This window comes from Epinephelus lanceolatus, chromosome 9, assembly GCF_041903045.1.
Source record: "Epinephelus lanceolatus isolate andai-2023 chromosome 9, ASM4190304v1, whole genome shotgun sequence".
Taxonomy (NCBI): Eukaryota; Metazoa; Chordata; class Actinopteri; order Perciformes; family Serranidae; genus Epinephelus; species Epinephelus lanceolatus.
Window position 1 is genome coordinate 952,318 of NC_135742.1, and position 20,503 is coordinate 972,820.

Sequence of the window (20,503 nt, forward strand, 5' to 3'; positions counted from 1 at the left end):
TCTGTCATCACTTCACCTGTCATCAGTTCACCTGTTCACCTGTCATCAGTTCACCTGTTCACCTGTCATCAGTTCATCTGTCATCAATTCACCTGTCATCAGTTCACCTGTTCACCTGTCATCAGTTCATCTGTCATCAATTCACCTGTCATCAGTTCACCTGTTCATCAGTTCACCTGTGGAAGCTTCCAAACAGGTGTTTTTGATCATTAAGCATCTTCCTCAGTCTTCTGTTGCTCCTGTCACAACTTTATTACAACGTGTTACAGAATGACTTCATCACATCATCAGTTGAACGTTAAATATCTCTGAGCTGTGTTCAGCTGAATAAAGGTCAAAAAATATTTACAGATAATCACATTGTTTTAATTGAAGTTTAACAGAGTCCAGACTGATGTAGAGTCAGAGTTATATTTTCTGCTACTGTGACACGCAGAGTTTAATAAACCTGAAGCAGCTTCTGATAAAACACTGATCAGAGTGACGCCCACTGTAATAGTAACAGTAATAGTGTGTGTGTGTGTGTGTGTGTGTCAACAGCAGCAGCTGTGTGTGTTCTCAGTCTGATAATAAAGTTACTGCAGCTTGTTGAGCAACTTTGACCTGAAAGTTGAACTCAACTCAGTTTTTTTTCTTCAGCACAGAAACAAATGAATAAACTTGTTTCTCTGTGTGTGTGTGTGTGTGTGTTTGTGTGTGTGTGTGTGTGTGTGTGTGTTGAGTGAATAGATTTTTCTATTATGAGAGACAGGAAATGTTGCTGTGTGTGAACATGCACTGACAATAAAGGAATTCATTCATATTTTATGTTTCAGTGAAATTCTATGAATTTCTTAAGCTTCTTATTTTATCTTTGTTTTATTCAGACAGGTCTCTCTGTGTCTCCGACCTCTGCTGTAACATGTGGAGTCAATGCTAAGCTAAGCTAAGCTAAGCTAAGCTAAGCTGAGCTAACCTGAGCTAGGCTAAGCTAACGTGGCTGCAGCAGACAGAGAGTTGACCTGACGTGTGTTTGGCTGCAGCAGAGCTGCTGGAGATAAGAGGTTTCATCAGTGGACACAGTATAAATAGCAGCAGTGTGACTGCAGACAGACAGACGGACAGACAGACCGGTGATGATGATGATGATGATGAAGCTGTTGGTGCTAGTTTTCTGTCTGAGCTCAGCCTCAGCTGCCAAGGTGAGTGTGACCTCATCACAGATCATTAACTGTAAATATGATGTCATCAACCCGACAGCATGTCACAGCGCCTGACGCGCGCTCTGGTTTTTATCAGACAAACAGGAAGTGGTGACTCTGTTGGGACTATTTTCAGCGGAGGATTAATCTACGTTTGGTGCTGTAGTGAGTGTTAGTGTCAGCCGGGCTTTAACTACAGTCAGAGTTCACACACATTTAATGGAGATCATTCCAGACCTTTCCAGGACTGTTTAAGGATCTGAACTAAGATTTCCAGGACCGTTCACTAACGGGAGCATCGCACCGTCTCACAGCTGCATTAACATCAAACATCTAAAAGTTTCAGTGAGTCACAGCCGTAAAAACGTTCATGAGCCAACATGTAAAGTCACACTGTCACATTTTATTTCTCTCTGATTCAAACACATCAAACTTTATTCAAACACATGTCAGGCAGCGCATGGCAGAGCTGCGTCACAGCTACAGAGAATAAACTCACCATCACGTGACATTAAGGGTGAAAGCTTCTACTCTAACTGTGTCACTACACATGACAAAACTTCAGGGGCTGGTCGTACAAAACACCTTAAGTTAAGATTTTCCTTAAAGTCCCCATTAAGGTTTCCTCACAATAAAATCGTTTACACAAAACACCCTTAAGTCTTCTCTCACTTAAGTATTTATAGTTTTCTCCTTGTCTTGGTCTTATACTTAAGGAATCCCTCAACCGTTGCAGAAGAGACCTTAGCAACCAAAGCACGGTAAAAAAAAAACCTTAAGGTAGATCCATAGAGTGTATGAAATAATGGGCGTACGTCACCCGGCAGTTTGTGGACTCCTGTTTTGAAGCCTCACGTTCCATATTTCAGCCGTCACCATCTTGTTGAGCCAGAAGTGACCATATTTGAGTGAGAAGGTGGATCTATCTACCTGTCAGTCAAAGAGGCCCCGCCCCCTGAATGATGTGTAACTTTAAGTCTTAATAAAATGAAAACAGGTGAGTTCTATAATAATTCAGTACAGTTGTCATGAATGTTTTAAAATGATCTACAGAGACCAAAATAGGCTGTAAACATGTTGATTTCTACACATTAACGTGGAGCTCTGTGGGGACGGACTCACTGTTGGAGCCAGCCCCTAGTGGACATTAGAGGAACTGCAGGTTTTGGATTCATGTTTCATCACATGAGATCACTGACCACAGGCCTGTGTTATGTGTGTGTGTGTGTGTGTGTGTGTGTAGCTGGGGGTGGTGCAGACGGAGGGGGGGCAGGTGGAGGGGAAGAGCCACAGGATGGGGCTGTTTAGGTCCGTCGACGTCTTTAAAGGAATCCCCTTCGCTGACGTTCCAGGAAAGTGGGAGAAACCAAAACCTCACCCTGGATGGAGCGGTGGGTAACTCACACTTCCATCGCACTGTTTCCCTGACAACCAGACCCATTGCCATTTCCAGTAAAAACAGACTTTTTTTTTTTTTTTTTAAAGTCACAATGCAGGTAGAAAGGGTAAATGAGCACGCCGTCCCTGAATGTCCAGAACACGTCACATTTAGACGTGTAGGTTCATTGAGTGTTTGAAGAGCAGGGATGAGATCGTGTTGCTCTAAGCGTTGAGCTAACTCTCTACATGAACCAGAGTTTTGAAATTTAACAAACATCCAATCAGAGAGCTTCAGTCTCTGTTGCCGGGCAGCAGATGGCAGGATGAAGTTCTTTCAACTAAATGGATGAATTCACTTTTAAATTTTGTCCAGAACAGATTCATTAAGAATGTTTGTGGTGACCCAAAAAGATGTGGTTAGCTTAGTGTAAGTTAGCTTAGCATAAAGACTAGAAACAGAATGCGATGTACAGGGAGCAGGTCCTTGTCTACAGAGATCGCCACGTTTCTACAGCAGCCCTGAACGGACAAACCAAACAATGACTCTAGATAGAGACATTCATGTGTTCATATCAGCCACCTTAGTTAGCAGCTCCTCTGTGACGAGCAGTGTTGATAAAACACAGATTTCTTTTATCCTGAAACGTCTTTATTCAGTGTTTCCTGGTGTAAATCAGCTGGTGTGTGTTTCTGAGAGGAAGAGACCTCTGAGGATAACAACAACAACAACAACAACAGTAAAACAGGAAATGGAATAAAAATGCTGATGTTTGTTGTTTCCAGGCATCCTGAAGGCCACGACACATCGGGATCGCTGCCTGCAGGTGACGCTGCTGCAGACAAAAACCCAGGGCAGCGAGGACTGTCTGTACCTGAACATCTTTGTTCCACAGGGACGGAAATGTACGTAACACACACACATGCTCACACATAGGGTCCGTCCCATGTCTCTTAAATTACTGCTATTTATCTTACCTAGCCGACTTTGCTAGCCGTTTAGCTCCTCCCACCTAGGGAAAAATGCGAGGAGCCAGCACTAGGAGCGATGAGCAAGCATTGTCGGTTTAAGAGACATGAGATGTCCTTTCCACTGAAGCGTCACGTGACGCGACGTCCATTCCTGATGACGGCGGAACTGCTGGATCTGCTGCATAAAGGAGCCAGCGTTTGGCGTTACTATGGTTACATCCCAAGTCTCATTATATTCGCAGATCAAAGCCGTAACCTCCACCCCCCGCCGTCATGACTCTGGTCACACACTTTTGCATGTAGCAGCCGCACATCACCGACAGTCCGATGAACAACGCAACGGGTTGTGACTGAAATAAAGACTAATTGCAACATAACAATCTTGCATGAAATATCATTACTCTTTGAAGCAGGTACGTGAATTACAGCGATTCATTGCAAAGAATGCATGTAACGGGTACTTACTCTTGTACTGTTTCTCCGCCATCTCGTTCAAATGTGCCAGATGTAGAGGGCGGGTATTTATACGTCATGGCGTTCAGCTGAAAAACTCTTCTGGATAGGAAGCTCTCGACCATCCTAGCGCTAGCTCCTCGCTGCACAAATAAGAGACTTTGCACGGCCTAGAAGATGGCGGACCTCGAACGACTTCCGGTTCAAGCGAGGAGCTAGCAGTAGCACTATAAAAGGATGTACCACACTGATCACAGTGTTTCACAGCAGTGGAGGAAGCACTCTGTAAAAATGATAACACCACACGGTGAAGAACACTGCGGCGGCTTCACTCATAAAATCCAGACAGTCGTTCAGTTTGTGATCGAAAGAACAGATCTGGTTTATCTGTAGTTTAAAATATGTAGAAGACATCTGGGCCCAGTATTTCAAAGTGATCTGATAGGATTATCCTGGCCGGATTGGATTAAATCCTGATCTGACCTGAAAACTGGGTATATCAACACAGATCAAGAGGATCCTGATCCTGAGGATCAGGATTCAGATCTGGTAATCCAATCCTCCCTTTAATCCAGATAAAGGCTGCATTTGGGTATTTCAAAAGTTAAGTCAGAGATCTGGATCAATTTGATACCAAATTTCAGGATTATTTGGATCCCACCTCAGAGGTGGATTTGACAAAGCCTCAGCTCCACTTCTCCTAGATATTGTTACTCAAGATGTTATTACACTTAATCTAAATTAGTGTTTTAGTTGTAAGTAATTTCAAGCATAGAAAAATATTGTTTGGCCATACTTCATGAAACTGCTGTAAATAAGAGTAACAAATACAGACCTATGTCTCAACGTCTAGTTTCACCTAACATTGTAACTTGTTTGTCCCAAAACATCCAACATATGTTTGTGGTCAGACAAAGGCAAGGAAATGCAGTGCAAAGCAAATTTATTTGTATCGCACATTCTTTTCTTTACATAGAGTGCAAGAAACAACACAGGGATTAACATAATAAGCACATGAACAACAGCTCAGTCCTCTGACACTTCTGAATGAACCGCATAATTCATACTAGTATGTGTATTTTTCCAATACTGCAGCAGTCTGCTCTGCACACATGTAATTTTTTTTTTTTTTTTTTTTTTAAAGTCCGCTCTGTTGACAATAACATAACGTTAAACTCGGAACAGGTTGGTGTTTAAAGAGTTCGTGTATGACGTACTTCAGATTAATTACCTTTTAAATTAAACCATAGACCGCAAAATACACCAACAAAGCCAGCTACCTCGCTAGCCTCCTAGCTACTTAACATGCAAGTCAATGGAGCCGCGTTAGCTACCGTTAGCATGACCTCGGCTGAATTAGAGATTGGTACGCCCATGTTTTAAGTAGGTGACAATTCAAATAGCTGGCTTACATCAGATGGTGGGTGGCCTTCGTATGGTCTTAAAAACGCTACACATTAGGTAACGGTAAACTTACATTTTGTTGTGAAAGCTGTGCTATCAACTGCTCCTTTCATGAAGTAGTCCACCATAGAGACAGAGCACAACACGTCATAATCTGTAAGCCACGCCCCCAAAGGGGAAACGTTTCAGATCCGGGGGCGGAGTCGTGAGATTTGGAAATCCGTATCCAGTCAGACTGGGATCAAAGTGATCCACCCTGCCAGTGTTTTGAAATACCCAGATAAAGTCAGCAGGATCACCTTGATCCCTGACTGAGAGAAGGAGGATTTCATTATCCGGATTATTCTGATCCGGATTACAAGTTTTGAAATACTGGGCCCAGGACATTGGGGCGTCACAGATCGGCCTTCTGATGACCATGGCAGAAAAATCCAATATGGCCACTTCCCTATGGCTACATCTTTGCTGCAGCGGTCTGGGTTTAAGAAGTAGGCGGGGCTACGGTCACTAACCTTAAGCCAGTCAGGTTTCGGGCCTGTTCATATGGTTCCATGTATTTCTGAAAAAGGGTATTTGTCTTTGTGTTTGCACCTGTCATTTGCACGTAACCGGCACTTTTATCGACGAAAATGGAGATTTTCAAGAAAGGCTTCCAAAGTGAAAGTTTTTAAAAATATCCGTTTCTATGGAGACGTGTAAACAGGATGGACGGAGATTTTGGAAAACGATGACGTTGCAACCCAGTTCGCACATGCCCATTAGGCGCCTGGGAACCACAACAACAATGGCTGATATATGCAGGGTTGTTTATGTTTTGTTAGCACTTTTGGGACGACTTACGAGCTTACAAATGAACTTAGCACTGCTGCATCAACATCACCGCTACATTGGCGCACAAAGACGTCTGCTGTGCCCAATATCAGTCAGTGCATAGCAGCTAACTATGCTACATAAGGTTAAAATGTAGTTTATCATTGTTTTTATCACTAGCGCCAAGAGGAAAACAAATCACTGTGCATGTGCAGAACGTTCTTCTGTGGTGTTTGACATATGGCGAATTGCCACCTACTGGCCTGGCGTGCTAACTGCAGCAAAAAGCTGCTGTTGTTGCGTTTTCCTGTAAACAGGGATATTGTTTTCACAACTGATCGAGTAAACCCGGAATTTTTTAAAATACGGGATGAATAAAAATCCGTTTTTATTTGTATGTGTATCCGTGTAAACAAGGCCTTAGTGAAGCTGGGGCGATGTTATGTTGTGACAGGATGTTCATTCATCAGGCTCCACCCACTGTGCCCAAAGAGTCCAAATAAATCATACATCTGAGTATTCCAGTGTGTTTTCAGTGCTTAGAAATATGAAACAGACACCAAGTTTGCCAAAAGAGTTAAAAATAAAACTTATCTTAAGGACGCCGCCATCTTGGAAATATGCAAATTAGGGGTCCAGATGCATCCAGTCATAAAAATAAAAATTCCAGTGAGTTTCTGATGGTCAGAAAACATTAAACAGACACCAAGTTTATATCTGTAGCATGTCTGGTTCACACCCTAAACAGTTTTCAGGTGGCGGCCATATTGGATTTTGCTGCCTTGTTCATCAGAGTGCCGATCTGTGACACCCTGATGTCCAGATGTTTTCTACATGTATCAAACTACAGATGAACCACATCTGGTGTTTTTATCACAAACTGAATGATTGGTCAGTTTTGCCGCCACACTAGATTTTTATACTGACAGGAAGTGATGTAACAGATGTGACGCCAGATGTCATCAAACAATCTGTTGTTTCACCTCCACAGTTTTCTTTTGAAGTATCTGAAACTCAGTGATGATGATGATGATGATAATCATGATGATGACGTTAAGCGCTTCATCGTCCCCTCTGTGTCTTCGTCAGTGTCTACGAACCTACCGGTGATGGTGTACCTGTTCGGTGGCGCCTTCCTGTTGGGGGCGTCCAACGACGTGGCGATCCTCGGGGACTCTCTGTACGACGGGAAGGAGATGGCTGACAGGGGTGATGTCATCATCGTCACGGTGAACTACAGAGTCGGTACGCTGGGTTTCCTCAGCTCCGGAGACGCCCGACTGCCAGGTACGACCGAAACACAGACACTGTCACTGATCTTTGATTGTGTTTCAGTTTGTTTACATTCGACCTGATCATTCACTCAAACTGCTAATTACTGTTAGCAGCTAACTAGTGTCAGCAGCTAACTAGTGTTAGCTGCTGACACTAGTTAGCAGCTAACTGGAAGAACAGTGGCTGAAAATGGCTACAGATTCTCCTGCAGAGTTCGACTCTAAAGGTCTACCAGGTGAACTGACCCTGTCGGAGGAAGTTGGGGTCAGACCAGGGTCGGACCGATGTGCTGTGTTTGGATGCCTGCTGGTGATTTCCCAGCATGCATGTGATCAGAGCTGTGGTGTGTGTTTATCAGTGTGTGAGCAGATAAAGTGTCTGTTAGCTCAGCTGCTGCTCAGATCTGATGACTCAGAGTAAATATTCAGATCATTTGTGTTTTCAGCTTCAGCTCCGACTGGCGGAGCTCAGGTTCAGGTGGGAGGCGGCTCAGATGTGATGCCTTCACCGTTTGTTGGCGACAAGCTGCTGTATGTCTCAGCGACAGTCTGGTACACTGTCAGACCTTTTCAGAGAACTCTGGGAAGTTTCTGAGAACTCAAGAACATTTCCTGAAGAACTGTGAGAATGAAGAGTGAAGTTCTGTCTGATGAAAGTCTGCGATAAAAATTATTATACGTTTTATTCACGGAGTCCATTTATAGATGCTCAGAGACACTTTATATTATAACAGATGATTAAACTAAAATATGAAACAATCACAGTTTCGTAACGTAGAAACTTGGTGTTGTGAAAAGATCATCTTTCTCTCTGCTGCTAATCTCACAAACTACCGGACCAATCAGCCTCAGACTGTGACTGCACATGTATAACTGTACACTCATGGACCGCTAATGGTTGTGATGATTCAGAATAATTAAAAACCTGTTTTATTGACTCCTCGCTCCTCTTAACCAGCCGGCAGGGGCCACAAGTTCTCCAGAAATTATCTTGAGCCACACCAGCCTGACAAACTGTTGGTGAGTTGGTTTGTGTACATCGTCTCCATGACAACGCACAGAGCCGACTGTAAACAGACACGTGTCACAAACTGCAGTAAAAAACATGAGCTGAGCCGTACGTTGTGAATGTGATGTATACATGTCCAAATAATGCTCCTAAAGCCTGATTAGCACCAACCAGTCCAACTGCCACTGTGATTGGTGGATCCCAAAATCTACTTGACACTCAGTAGATGACCGTCGTGTTTTCAGCTGCTGACTGAAGAGCATCTAACAGACACGTAATTATTTTATTAGCATTTAGCTGGTGCTGATTTCCAACCCTGATACTGTCCCACTGTGTTCTTTAGTTCAGTCACTTTAATCACAAACTCAGGAGAAAGTAAAGTCTTGTGGAGAATGCGGGCATCGATCCCGCTACCTCTCACATGCTAAGCGAGCGCTCTACCATTTGAGCTAATTCCCCTCTACAAACAGTAATTGAGTAGCTCCGCCCACCTCATCTGCTCCTCCTCCCCTCCATTCCACAGTTTTCCAGACTTTGCAGGCCTATGGAGTCACTCTGGAAAGAGACCTGGATGAGAGATCGATGTAAAGCTAAACACAGCGTGATGCAGAGAGTGGTGACCCACAGGAACAAAGAGGTTTGAGATCATTTCTACTTGGAGGTCAGAGGCCGTGATAATTACAGTACACAGATGTCATGTTTGACAGTACGTCTGGTTACTGTTGCCAGGCAGCCTGTTTTCTGGTGACGTTCTCACAGTAACACTCGCTGACTTCTTCCTCATCCACAGAAGGTTTTGTTTGTAAGCAACCTGACATTCATAGCGTTCTGCAACGAGCAACACAATGAGCATAAACGCCTTTTGTCTTCTATGGAGGCCTGTGCTACGGCAGGAAAGTAAAGTTGACTGCGACGAGGATGGGATTCGAACCCACACGTGCAGAGCACAATGGATTAGCAGTCCATCGCCTTAACCACTCGGCCACCTCGTCTCTGCTGGGGTGTGTTCAAGGTGACGACTGAGCGTGATGTCATGAAAAGCAAACACTGTTGACTCCAACTGGACTTTTGTTGTCAGAGTATCGATGCCCACATTCTCCACCAGACTTTATTCTCAGATGATAATGAGTGAAAGACAGAGAGACATCAGACAGACTGACATACAGGTGGTGTGAGCTGACCTCTGACCTCTGACCCTGATGATGAAACTAAACAGTGACATCAGCAGGTTCCAGAGCAGCTCCATACAGTCTAACATGAGCCTGTATGCTGATGACACTTTTATATCCAACAACAGCTCAGCATCACTGAGTGAAGTCCCTCAGCTGATGAGGAGGTTTTCACAACGTAACAGAAGATGAGATGAGTTCAACCCGACTGAGACGACCCTGAGGAGTCCCACTGTGTTCTTTAGTTCAGTCACTTTAATCACAAACTCAGGAGAAAGTAAAGTCTTGTGGAGAATGCGGGCATCGATCCCGCTACCTCTCACATGCTAAGCGAGCGCTCTACCATTTGAGCTAATTCCCCTGTGAATGAATGTCTCATGTAGCTCCGCCCACCTCCTGTGTGTGTGTGTGTGTGTGTGTGTGTGTGTGTGTGTGTGTGTGTGTGTGTGTGTGTGTGTGTGTGCGCGCACGCAGTGTGTGTGGTGCGTTCAGTGACTCAGATGTGGTTCCAGTGAATGTCACAGCTGCAGTAAAAGCTGTCTTGTCAGTCAGACGGCTGATCAGCTGTTCATGGTTCTCTTCAAAGCTGTACTGTGGCTCTCTGAAGATGCGCTCTCTGGATCTGCCAGTAAGGCTCCATATCTCAACACCTGCCTGGAGCTGATTGGTTGGTTTCTGATCCCAGTTTAGTTTTGTAGCATGTTAACAGAGGATGAAGTTGAGATGTAGCAGTGTTCCTGTAGTTCAGAGCTCTTTAATGCAGCCATCAGTAAACTTTGGTGTAGACACATGTTGTTTTCACATGGAAACTGTATGTTAGATATCAGATGGCTGCTTTGGACGAGGTCTGGAGGATCTGAGCTGATTGTTTCACTGATAATGGAGCATGTTATCTTGTTGACATGTCACATTCAGGACAGACTAAAGAACCTGCGACGAGGATGGGATTCGAACCCACGCGTGCAGAGCACAATGGATTAGCAGTCCATCGCCTTAACCACTCGGCCACCTCGTCTGCTGGCTGCTGTTGTTTACAAAGTCTAATCCAGGTCACCTTCCAGGCCTGGAAAGTCTGGACATGCGTGGAATGTAGAGTATGTATGACCATGCAGCATGGTCATACATACTCCTCTACAGTCCACAGCATTGTTAACTCAATTCTTTTTCGCCATGGCAACACACATTCATACACAGGGGAATTAGCTCAAATGGTAGAGCGCTCGCTTAGCATGCGAGAGGTAGCGGGATCGATGCCCGCATTCTCCACAAGACTTTATTTCAGTCGAGGATATACTGAGTGAAAGACAGTGAGTTATGAGACATTGGTTGGATGAGCAGAGCAACTGTGGAGCAGCTCACAGCCAGTTGTTTAAAACCAACGTCTGTTGCGCTGTGGTTGAAAGTTAAGTCAGGTTATTTTGGGAGTTCCAGGAGGGGGGAGCTGCAGTGGAGAAGCTGCTCCGGCTTTGGTGCTCGGTCCTGGGCAGTGATGAAGTGATGTCCTGGTGGGTGTCTTCACTGTACAGAAGAACTTTCTTCATCTCTCATTGGAGAAAGAATTCTTCTTCATCAGACACGTGCACACTCAGGACTGATAAACCAAACCACAGTGATGTCACACTGACAAAAACAGTCACTTCCAGACAGATACAGATATGTGAAATCATCAAACTTGTTTATTTCTGTTGTCAGTTTCAGTTTTAACGTTTAAAATATATAAGTAAACAAGGCACTCCGACCGATGTTTGATTTTATGTTCTGTGTTGCTTTGCTGGCGTCTTTAATAAACCAAATCTACCAACACAGAAGCTAAACAATGTGCTGCTGTGGATGGGGCCGCAGAAAAATGGATTCAAGCCACCAAAGAAACTCAGTTGCACCTAAAAAGATCATTAATGTAAGTGTACACTGTATTTAGAATATTCTCTCCACTGTACTTTGTACATTAACCTATCAAGGCAGCTGTAGACCAGCGACTCCAGTGCTCTGCAAAGTAAAATTACTCTTTTTTTGTTAGCAGATTCTGGTTGTTTTGAGATAGCAGACTCAGTCAGGCTGTTGCCATAAAATGTTTGTACATTTTTCTATGAAAAGTAATGCAGCAAAATTTATATGTCCCATGTAATCATGAGCCAGTAATTCGTGAGTAACCCACATATTTTGGAAGGCTGCGATCATGTGACCAAAGCGCTGATGGGAGTAAACAAGGAAGCAGTCCCCAGCGGTGTTGGAGGCAGGTTGGGGCGGTGGACGGATCACAGAACCACAGACTTTGGTCCTTTAACATCTGAATTTTAAGGAGGCGACGTCATCGAATCCTGCTGAAGGACTGTTCCAATGTCAAGGATCTTTTGAATTTTACTGAGGACAGAGTCCTTTATTCAGAAAACTTTCAAGGATGCATGTGTGTATCTAGTACCCACAATTCTTTGTGCAAGCTTTGCTGGAATTGAAGGCGGGACCTGTTTAGAGATGCACACCTGGGCACTGGCCTGTTCCAGTGTGTGTTCCAATGTTAGGAAGGAGTCTTGTCTCGCCTCTGTAGGACCCGACTGGGAAGGACCGGCCCTACCAAGGAAACATCTTTGACTCTGACAAGCACCATTTGAGTCATTTTAAGATACGTTATTCCTAAACCTAACCTTTGTAACTTTATGTTAATTACATAACTTTACATTAAGGACGTAACATCACTCATGGGGCATGAATTCATAAGATATCATATGAACCGTTCTGTGAGGATACGTTGCTGCAGATTCCTGTCAGAAAAGACTGTCTTCAGGTAAAGTGGTGAAAATATTCTGAATGAAGCGTACACTCACACTGACAATGTTGTTTTTAGGTCGGCCTTTTTGGGTGGCTAAAGATTAACTAACTGAGTCAGTGTTGTTCAGCGGTGTTTCAGCGCCGGGGTTTTTCAACCTGAAGGTTACTGTAAACAAACACTGTGATTCAGTTTTTTTCATGCATTAACGGAGAGATGTGGGCTCCTAGTCCACACTCTGTACTGGTCAGTGTGGGGACTTGAAAGTGCCACCCCAAGCTAGGTCCTACGCTGAGATGCCGCCACCGACATGTTAACTCTGAGGAAGCAGCAGTTTAAGAACAGTTTGATATGAACTCGTCTGATGACCTCAGTCAGAGACAGGAAACAGTGAACAGGTGATCTTTTTACCTCTCAGGTAATTATGGTCTGTGGGATCAGCACGCTGCCATCTCCTGGGTCCGCAGGAACATCGCGGCGTTCGGAGGAAACCCCGACAACGTCACCATTTTTGGCCAATCAGCCGGAGCCGCCAGCGCCAGCTTCCAGGTCAGAGGTCGAAACACTGCAGCTGACAGGAAGTTCAGATTTTTAAAGAAATGAAATGTTTTTTACATAAAAACAATTAAAAAAACTTAATGATTCTCACAATAGTTGCTAATTAATTTTCTAATCAATCATCTGTTCGTTTGGGCTGCACTCATAATTTTTCCTTTAATTCATTCACAAAAATCTTAATTTGCAAAGTAACACAATAAGACAACATTTGTTTGTATATCACTTCTTGCATGACGCCCATCATCTCATTAATCTTAATGTGTCTGTTTGTCCCCTCAGATGCTGTCCCCCTACAATAAAGGGTTATTCCGCAGAGTGATCACTCAGTGTGGCGTGGCCCTCAGTCCCTGGGCTCTGCAGAGGAACCCCATGGCTCTCACCAAGAAGGTCCACAAAACACTGTCGACTGAAACATGGATCAAACTGATTCTGTTTAATTAACATGTTGTTTTTTTGTTCCGCAGATCGCTCGTAAAGTCGGCTGCTGGAGAAGCAACGAAGACGACATGATCACTTGTCTGAAGATGAGCGACCCGGTTGGTCTCACCATGGCAGGAAAAATTGACGTGCTGCTGATTCTGGGAAAAGGTGAGAACATCTGGAGCAGACAGAAACACTTTGACCCTTAAGTTTAGTCTCACTGGGTTTAAAGCTGCGTTAAACAGCTTTTCACTAGCAGGGGGCAGAATTTAGACCCCAAACAAACTGTTTAGACTGTGTTGAGTCACCTCATGTCACAGCTGTTTGGATATGTTAAACTCCAGATGTCCAATACTCCTACTGAGCAGGGCACATAACTCCTTGAGATCAGGTGGAGAGATCCACTTCCTCTCAAGAAGAAATCCAGGAAGAGGAAGGTTATTTAAGTGTGGGAGTGGCCTATTTGAATCACTTTTGTTTGAGACCATGCTGCAAAGTGAGTGTGTTTGCTGATCCTGTAAGTTTATTTAGCTCCTTTAACTTTAGCTTATATTGGAGTTATGCTATGTAGCGTGTGAAATAGAGTATGGTGAATGTGCTAGTAAAGGTAGTATCAGCACTGTCTCTACCTGGAGCTCGCATGTACGGAGCCTGGGTTTGGTTGAAGGTGGCAGTGCTGTTTGGGCTGAGAAAGCCATGTGTAAGTAAGGTAAAGGAGGTTGTTGGGTTGGTGTGGGGAGCAGTGAGACCTGGCATTAGGGGAGTGTCTCTGGGACGCCAGAGATCACTGTCTAGCCTCCTGGAGGTGTCGTGGGACCAACTAGACGAAACACTGGTGAAAGGAGGTTCCCACCCGATGACCCCAAAGACATGTTAGTTATCACTGCTCACTGGTCTGTATAGTTAAGCCTTGCCATAATAGCTTATCATAGGGCTTAGGAGGTTATTCACTGAGTGCTGATCCTTTCTCTAGAGCACAAACTTCTTGTGTTTATTTGAATTGAAATGTTCTTTATAGCTTCATATGTCCCCTGAAGTTATTCTAACTACTGAGAAACACCCTCAAGAAAGTCATCAGAACAGCAGACAGAGTTTGCAGAACATGGATGGATTATTAAACAGGCCAACTAGGTACAGGGCCAGGGACCAGTAGTATCAGGTGGCCCCCCTCGCCTTACCTGTAAAATGTCAAATTAACATGTACCAACCACAAAGAGACACAAGAAGACAATGACGAGATGAAAAGGAACTGCAAGGAGACAAAGGATTACTACAAAACAGGCAAAACAACCAAAAAAGGCACAGAATTACACAAAAAAGGGGCGTCCAGGAGCTCAGTGGAATCCCATGTACAAACGCTATGTCCTTGCCGCAGTGGCCATGGGCTCGATTCCTGCCCTTTGCCCTTTGCTGCATGTCATCTTCTCTCCCTCCCCCTCTCATATTTCAACTGGCTTATCAAATGAAGGTGAAAAAAAGCCAAGAAAAAGCTGAAAATTACCCCAAAGAAACCCCAACAACTACGAAAAAAGTGAAAACAACTACAAGGAGACAAAAAAAAGGCCAAAACGAGACACAACATGACAAATAAGACACAAAGTTACCTCAGAGAGACACAAAATCACAAAAAGATGCAAAACAACTACAAAGTGACATAGAACCAAAAAAAGGCACAAAATGACCACAAAGAGACCCAAACGACTATGAAATGATACAAAAAGGCCATAGCAAGACACAAAATGACAAAAAAGACACAGAATTACCCCAAAGAGACAAATATCACTTCAGAGAAAAGTGACTACGAAAAGACAGATAGCAACTACACAAAAAGACAAAAAACACACAAAATTACCTCAAAGAGACAGAAAACCACTGCATAGTCTGTGTGTCTTGCTCCCATTTAAGAGAGGTGGTGGGGCCCTTAGCATATCTGTGGGGCCCGTTGTCTCCTTATTGGCCCCCTGGTGCAGACAGAGCTTAACAAAGTCAACCAGATGTCTCTCCCGTCGTGGACTATTAGAAATAAGATGATTTTTTGTGACACCTGAAGGTGGATACGTCCGTCTCAGTCTCCATAAAGATGGAGACGTCCATGTCAGTCTCTGTCTTCTCCCTGTAGGTGTGGTCATGGATCTCCTTGAACTTGCTCCAGTGATCGACGGTGACTTCATCCCTGATGACCCCAGTCGGCTGTTTCATAACGCCGCTGGGGTTGATTACATGGCCGGAGTCAACAGCATGGACGGACACATCTTCGCTGGAGTCGACGTTCCTTCAATCAACCAGAGGAAGGCCAACACCACCGTGTGAGTACTGGAAGGCTGCTTCAAGGCTGCTTTAGGCACCGCAAAACCAGGACCAGACACCAGACTCAAGGAGATTCCTAAACAAAGATGATTATGATAGAAAATTTAGACTTACAGTAATTTTTCTATTCATCACTAAAACACATTTTTACATCATTAATATCAGAAATGTCGACAATATCAAATCTTTAGTCTGTGATTCTACTACTATCATAGACCACTCATTTGGAGTCCCACAGGGCTTCATTCTGGGCTTACTGCTCTTCAGTCTTTGATGATGATGATACGAATTTTACATAATGTTGGATACACACTGATAGTCTGTTTTTGAAGTCCCATGAACTGGAATTTATGGATCTGGTGGGCTTTAATTCTCAAATTATGTACAAAGCAAGAAATAATTTACTACCTGGCATCACACAAAACATGTTCTTGGACAGAGAGGGGGGTATAACTTAAGAGGAAAATTAAATTTGAAAGAAGGTTGTTTTCGCACCACTCTGAAAACTATGTGCATATCAATTTGTGCGGTCATTTTGTGGAATGCACTGGGTGAAGAAATCAAACAAAGTAAGGATATCAGTTTAAAAAGAGGTACAAAGACAGTATTTTCTTAAGGAACAAAAATGATTAGAGGGAAGGTAAAACACACTCAGGTTGATACTGTTGTTGTTTTTTTGTTTTGTTTTTTATCATCTTGTATTTCCAAATTTGTATTATACATATATGGGGTAATATTGGCTATAAAGTATAAAGAAGTGAAGTGATGTAAATGTGGGGTTAATCAATGGATGGAAAAGAGCAGGTATGTATGAAACAGTTTGATTAGTGATTAGTGATAGATTAGTATAGTGTGAGAGCAGGGGTAGGACTAGACAAGCATGTTGCTTCTTCCTACTCCTTCTTGGACAGGAAATATTTACCTTTCTCATTTTGAGTTTGTACATTATTAACTGTTTTGTCTCTGCTTTGTATGTTTTTATCCTACAAGATATTTTTCATTTTAAAATGTTTGAAATAAATAAATAAATAAATCAAATCAAATCAAATCAATCTTTATATGTTACCACATACAGAAAACATCATTAACGTCCATCACTATGCAGATGATACTGAACTCTAAACAGCTGTTGTGTAACCTGTTCATGTTGGTCCTCAGAGAGGACGTGAAGGGTCTGCTGGCCGGTCTGACCAAAGAGAAGGGAAACGCTGCCATCGACTCAGCCTACAGCGTTTACTCATCTACCTGGGGGTCGGCGCCAGATCCAGAGGTGGTGAAGAAGACGGTGGCCGACATCGAGACTGATTTCCTGTTCCTGGTTCCCACTCAGATCGCCCTCCAGCTCCACGCCAACAACGCCAGGTCAGCTCTGAGGGAGAAATAAATACATTTGATTTTTTGTAAATGTAAACAATAATTTTACAGAGTGAAATTATCCTTTAGTCTCTGCTGTGACTCACAGTGACTCATTAAAACATCTGAACCTTCAACAGTAAGTGAAAGAAAAAAGGTTTTCATACTGAAATCCTCTAAAATGATGTTTTGAGTTTGCTGTTGTTTGTCCCTTAGTGGAGCCCATACCTACTCCTACCTGTTCAACATGAAGACTCGTATCCCAGGATTCCCTCGCTGGGTGGGGGCGGAGCATGCCGAGGACCTGCAGTACGTGTTCGGTAAACCTTTCGCCACTCCGCTGGTCTACTTCCCCCGACACCGCGATTTGTCCAGGTACATGATCGCATACTGGACCAACTTCGCCAGGACCGGGTAAACTCCCAGCATGCACTGCAAACACACAGGCCGACACACCTGAGTACAAACTGGTCTACGTTTAGACTGGTTTCTGTTGGTCTAAACTGGTTTCTGTTGGTTTAAATTGGTCTCCATTGGTCTGGACTGAACTGAACTGATGAAAACAGATCTGGTCTGACTGGTCTTTTTTAAACTCTGCTCCTGTCTTCAGTGATCCCAGTAACGGTAACCATAAGGTACCAGCTCCCTGGCCCGCCTATACCAGAGCCCACCATCCCTACATGACCATCAACCATAAGATCAGCAAGTCCTCTGTCAGGTACTGCACTGTACTCTACTGTGATTCTACTGAGACCTACTGTGATTCTACTGTGATTCTACTGTACTCTACTGTGATTCTACTGAGTCCTACTGTGATTCTACTGTGATTCTACTGTACTCTACTGTGATTCTACTGAGACCTACTGTGATTCTACTGTGATTCTACTGTACTCCACTGTGATTCTACTGAGACCTACTGTGATTCTACTGTGATTCTACTGTACTCTACTGTGATTCTATTGTACTCTACTGTGATTCTACTGTACTCTACTGTGATTCAATTTATCTCCACTGCACTCCACTGTACTCTACTGAGATTATACTGAGTCCTAATGTCGGGTTCTACTGTGTTCGACTGTACTCGACTTTACTGTATTCTATTGTACTTTACTGGGATGTGTTCTACTCTGCTGAACATTACTCTGCTCCTACTCTACTTGACTCTATTCTACAGTAACTGTCCTCTACTCTGTTGTGTTCTGTGTCAGTGTATTCTATTGTAATCTACTGTATTCTACTCAGCTGTCTCTTTAATACTTCTTTACTGTGTTCTACTCTACTTTACTGCCTGTTGCTTTGTTTTACTTGTTTTTACTCAGTTCTGTTTTTTTCTCTGTCGTATTCGACACCACAGTGTTTTATCATGTTACTATATCATAGTCATTCTGCACTTTATTCTTCTCCATCAGCTGACCTAACTCAGACTAAAACTGTATTCTATTTTCATTCTACTGGATTCTACTGGATGGAAACAATAAAGCTTTGAGAGATGCAGATGATTTTTTACTGTCAGAGGAGATATGTATATATGTATATAATATTTGACAGTAATACCTGTGTTTGTTCTGTGCAGCTACGACCTGAGATCAGAGTACGTCACCTACTGGACTCAGACCTACAGCCGCCTGCCGTCAGTCAGGAGGGCGGGGGAAGAGGAGGATGATGGAGGGATGAAGAGAGAAGAGACGGAGAACTGATCTGACAGCAGAACGTCTGACTGCTGATGGTTTTATTATGAGTCATTCTTCCTCTGTGGTGATTGAAACACTGATAATCACAAACAACAAGTGAAGATGTGAACAGAATAAACATGTCAGGTTTACCTGCAGCAGGTGTGTTCTGTACTCTTCTTCTACTGTTTAATAAATGAAACTCAACTCTGAACTCTGGCTCTTTTATTCCTTCACCGAACAGCTGATCCACATTATTATCTTCAGACCAACATCACTCAGTCAACCAGTGACTGATCTACAAGTCTCTAACTGAGGTGGAAAGTAACCAGTATACACTGCTGAAAAAACTAAGGGAGCTCTTAATGGTCACAGTCTGACAGGAAGTCAGTCAAACTTAAGGGAGATCAATCCAGTGATTGATGCTTTGGGTCAAATCAAAGAGACAAACAGGAAATGGTTTTACATGTGGTGTCCACAGACAGTTGCTCTCTCCTGATCCTTCCTCACTGATTCTTCTCTAGTTTGGTCTTCTGCTAGTGTCCTTGGCACTACTGGTAGCATGAGGCCGTACCTGCAGCCCAATCAGGTTGATACCAGATAACAGGAGACCGGCCGTTACCCCAGGAGAGCTGGACAGGGCCGTAGAAGGGCATCAACCCAGCAGCAGGACCGCTATGTGCTCCTTTGTGTGAGGAGGAACAGGAGGAGCACTGCCAGAGCCCTACAACATGACCTCCAGCAGGCTACTGGTGTGCATGTTTCTGACTACACTGTCAGAACCCCACGCCCTGGGTTCCTCCTGGTGCAGAGGGCCCTGGGTTCCTCCCGGTGCAGAGGGCCCTGGGTTCCTCCTGGTGCAGTGGGCCCTGGGTTCCTCCTGGTGCAGAGGGCCCTGGGTTCCTCCTGGTGCAGTGGGCCCTGGGTTCCTCCTGGTGCAGTGGGCCCTGGGTTCCTCCTGGTGCGATGGGCCCTGGGTTCCTCCTGGTGCAGTGGGCCCTGGGTTCCTCCTGGTGCGATGGGCCCTGGGTTCCTCCTGGTGCAGCGGGCCCTGGGTTCCTCCTGGTGCAGAGGGCTCTGAGTTCCTCCTGGTGCAGAGGGCCCTGAGTTCCTCCTGGTGCAGCGGGCTCTGAGTTCCTCCTGGTGCAGAGGGCCCTGAGTTCCTCCTGGTGCAGCGGGCTCTGAGTTCCTCCTGGTGCAGTGGGTCCTGGGTTCCTCCTGGTGCAGAGGGCCCTGGGTTCCTCCTGGTGCAGAGGGCCCTGGGTTCCTCCTGGTGCAGCGGGCCCTGAGTTCCTCCTGGTGCAGCGGGCCCTGGGTTCCTCCTGGTGCAGCGGGCCCTGTGTTCCTCCTGGTGCAGCGGGCCCTGGGTTCCTCCTGGTGCAGCGGGCCCTGGGTTCCTCCTGGTGCAGAGGGCCCTGGGTTCCTCCTGGTGCAGAGGGCTCTGGGTTCCTCCTGGTGCAGAGGGCCCTGGGTTCCTCCTGGTGCAGCGGGCCCTGGGTTCCTCCTGGTGCAGAGGGCCCTGTGTTCCTCCTGGTGCAGCGGGCCCTGAGTTCCTCCTGGTGCAGCGGGCCCTGGGTTCCTCCTGGTGCAGAGGGCCCTGGGTTCCTCCTGGTGCAGTGGGCCCTGGGTTCCTCCTGGTGCAGCGGGCCCTGGGTTCCTCCTGGTGCAGTGGGCCCTGGGTTCCTCCTGGTGCAGCGGGCCCTGAGTTCCTCCTGGTGCAGCGGGCCCTGGGTTCCTCCTGGTGCAGAGGGCCCTGGGTTCCTCCTGGTGCAGCGGGCCCTG

The 20,503-nt window shown here is 44.9% G+C and overlaps 1 protein-coding gene and 3 non-coding genes across 4 annotated transcripts; 2 read left to right on the forward strand and 2 right to left on the reverse strand.

The window, feature by feature from the left end:
• Window positions 1–1,030: 1,030 nt before the first annotated feature.
• Window positions 1,031–18,935, forward strand: LOC117252194 (bile salt-activated lipase-like). The gene is made up of 12 exons (XM_033618909.2): window positions 1,031–1,181; window positions 2,425–2,572; window positions 3,345–3,464; window positions 7,287–7,484; window positions 12,832–12,962; window positions 13,251–13,358; window positions 13,436–13,559; window positions 15,511–15,697; window positions 16,857–17,060; window positions 17,268–17,465; window positions 17,662–17,769; window positions 18,625–18,935. The coding sequence occupies exons 1-12, from the start codon at window positions 1,116–1,118 to the stop codon at window positions 18,746–18,748; spliced, it is 1,716 nt and encodes a 571-aa protein (XP_033474800.1). The 5' UTR covers window positions 1,031–1,115; the 3' UTR covers window positions 18,749–18,935.
• trnas-gcu (transfer RNA serine (anticodon GCU)) lies at window positions 9,391–9,472 on the reverse strand. The gene has a single exon. It is a non-coding gene; the product is annotated as a tRNA-Ser (tRNA).
• Window positions 10,583–10,664, reverse strand: trnas-gcu (transfer RNA serine (anticodon GCU)). The gene has a single exon. It is a non-coding gene; the product is annotated as a tRNA-Ser (tRNA).
• Window positions 10,843–10,915, forward strand: trnaa-agc (transfer RNA alanine (anticodon AGC)). The gene has a single exon. It is a non-coding gene; the product is annotated as a tRNA-Ala (tRNA).
• Window positions 18,936–20,503: the final 1,568 nt, after the last annotated feature.

Bases quoted from the DNA above. Each gene is read 5' to 3' on its own strand.
- LOC117252194 (XM_033618909.2), top strand. From the start codon at position 1,116: ATGATGATGATGATGATGAAGCTGTTGGTGCTAGTTTTCTGTCTGAGC. The intron at 7,485-12,831 runs GTACGACCGAAA...TTTACCTCTCAG, and splicing joins CGGAGACGCCCGACTGCCAG to GTAATTATGGTCTGTGGGAT. The intron at 13,560-15,510 runs GTGAGAACATCT...TTCTCCCTGTAG, and splicing joins GCTGCTGATTCTGGGAAAAG to GTGTGGTCATGGATCTCCTT.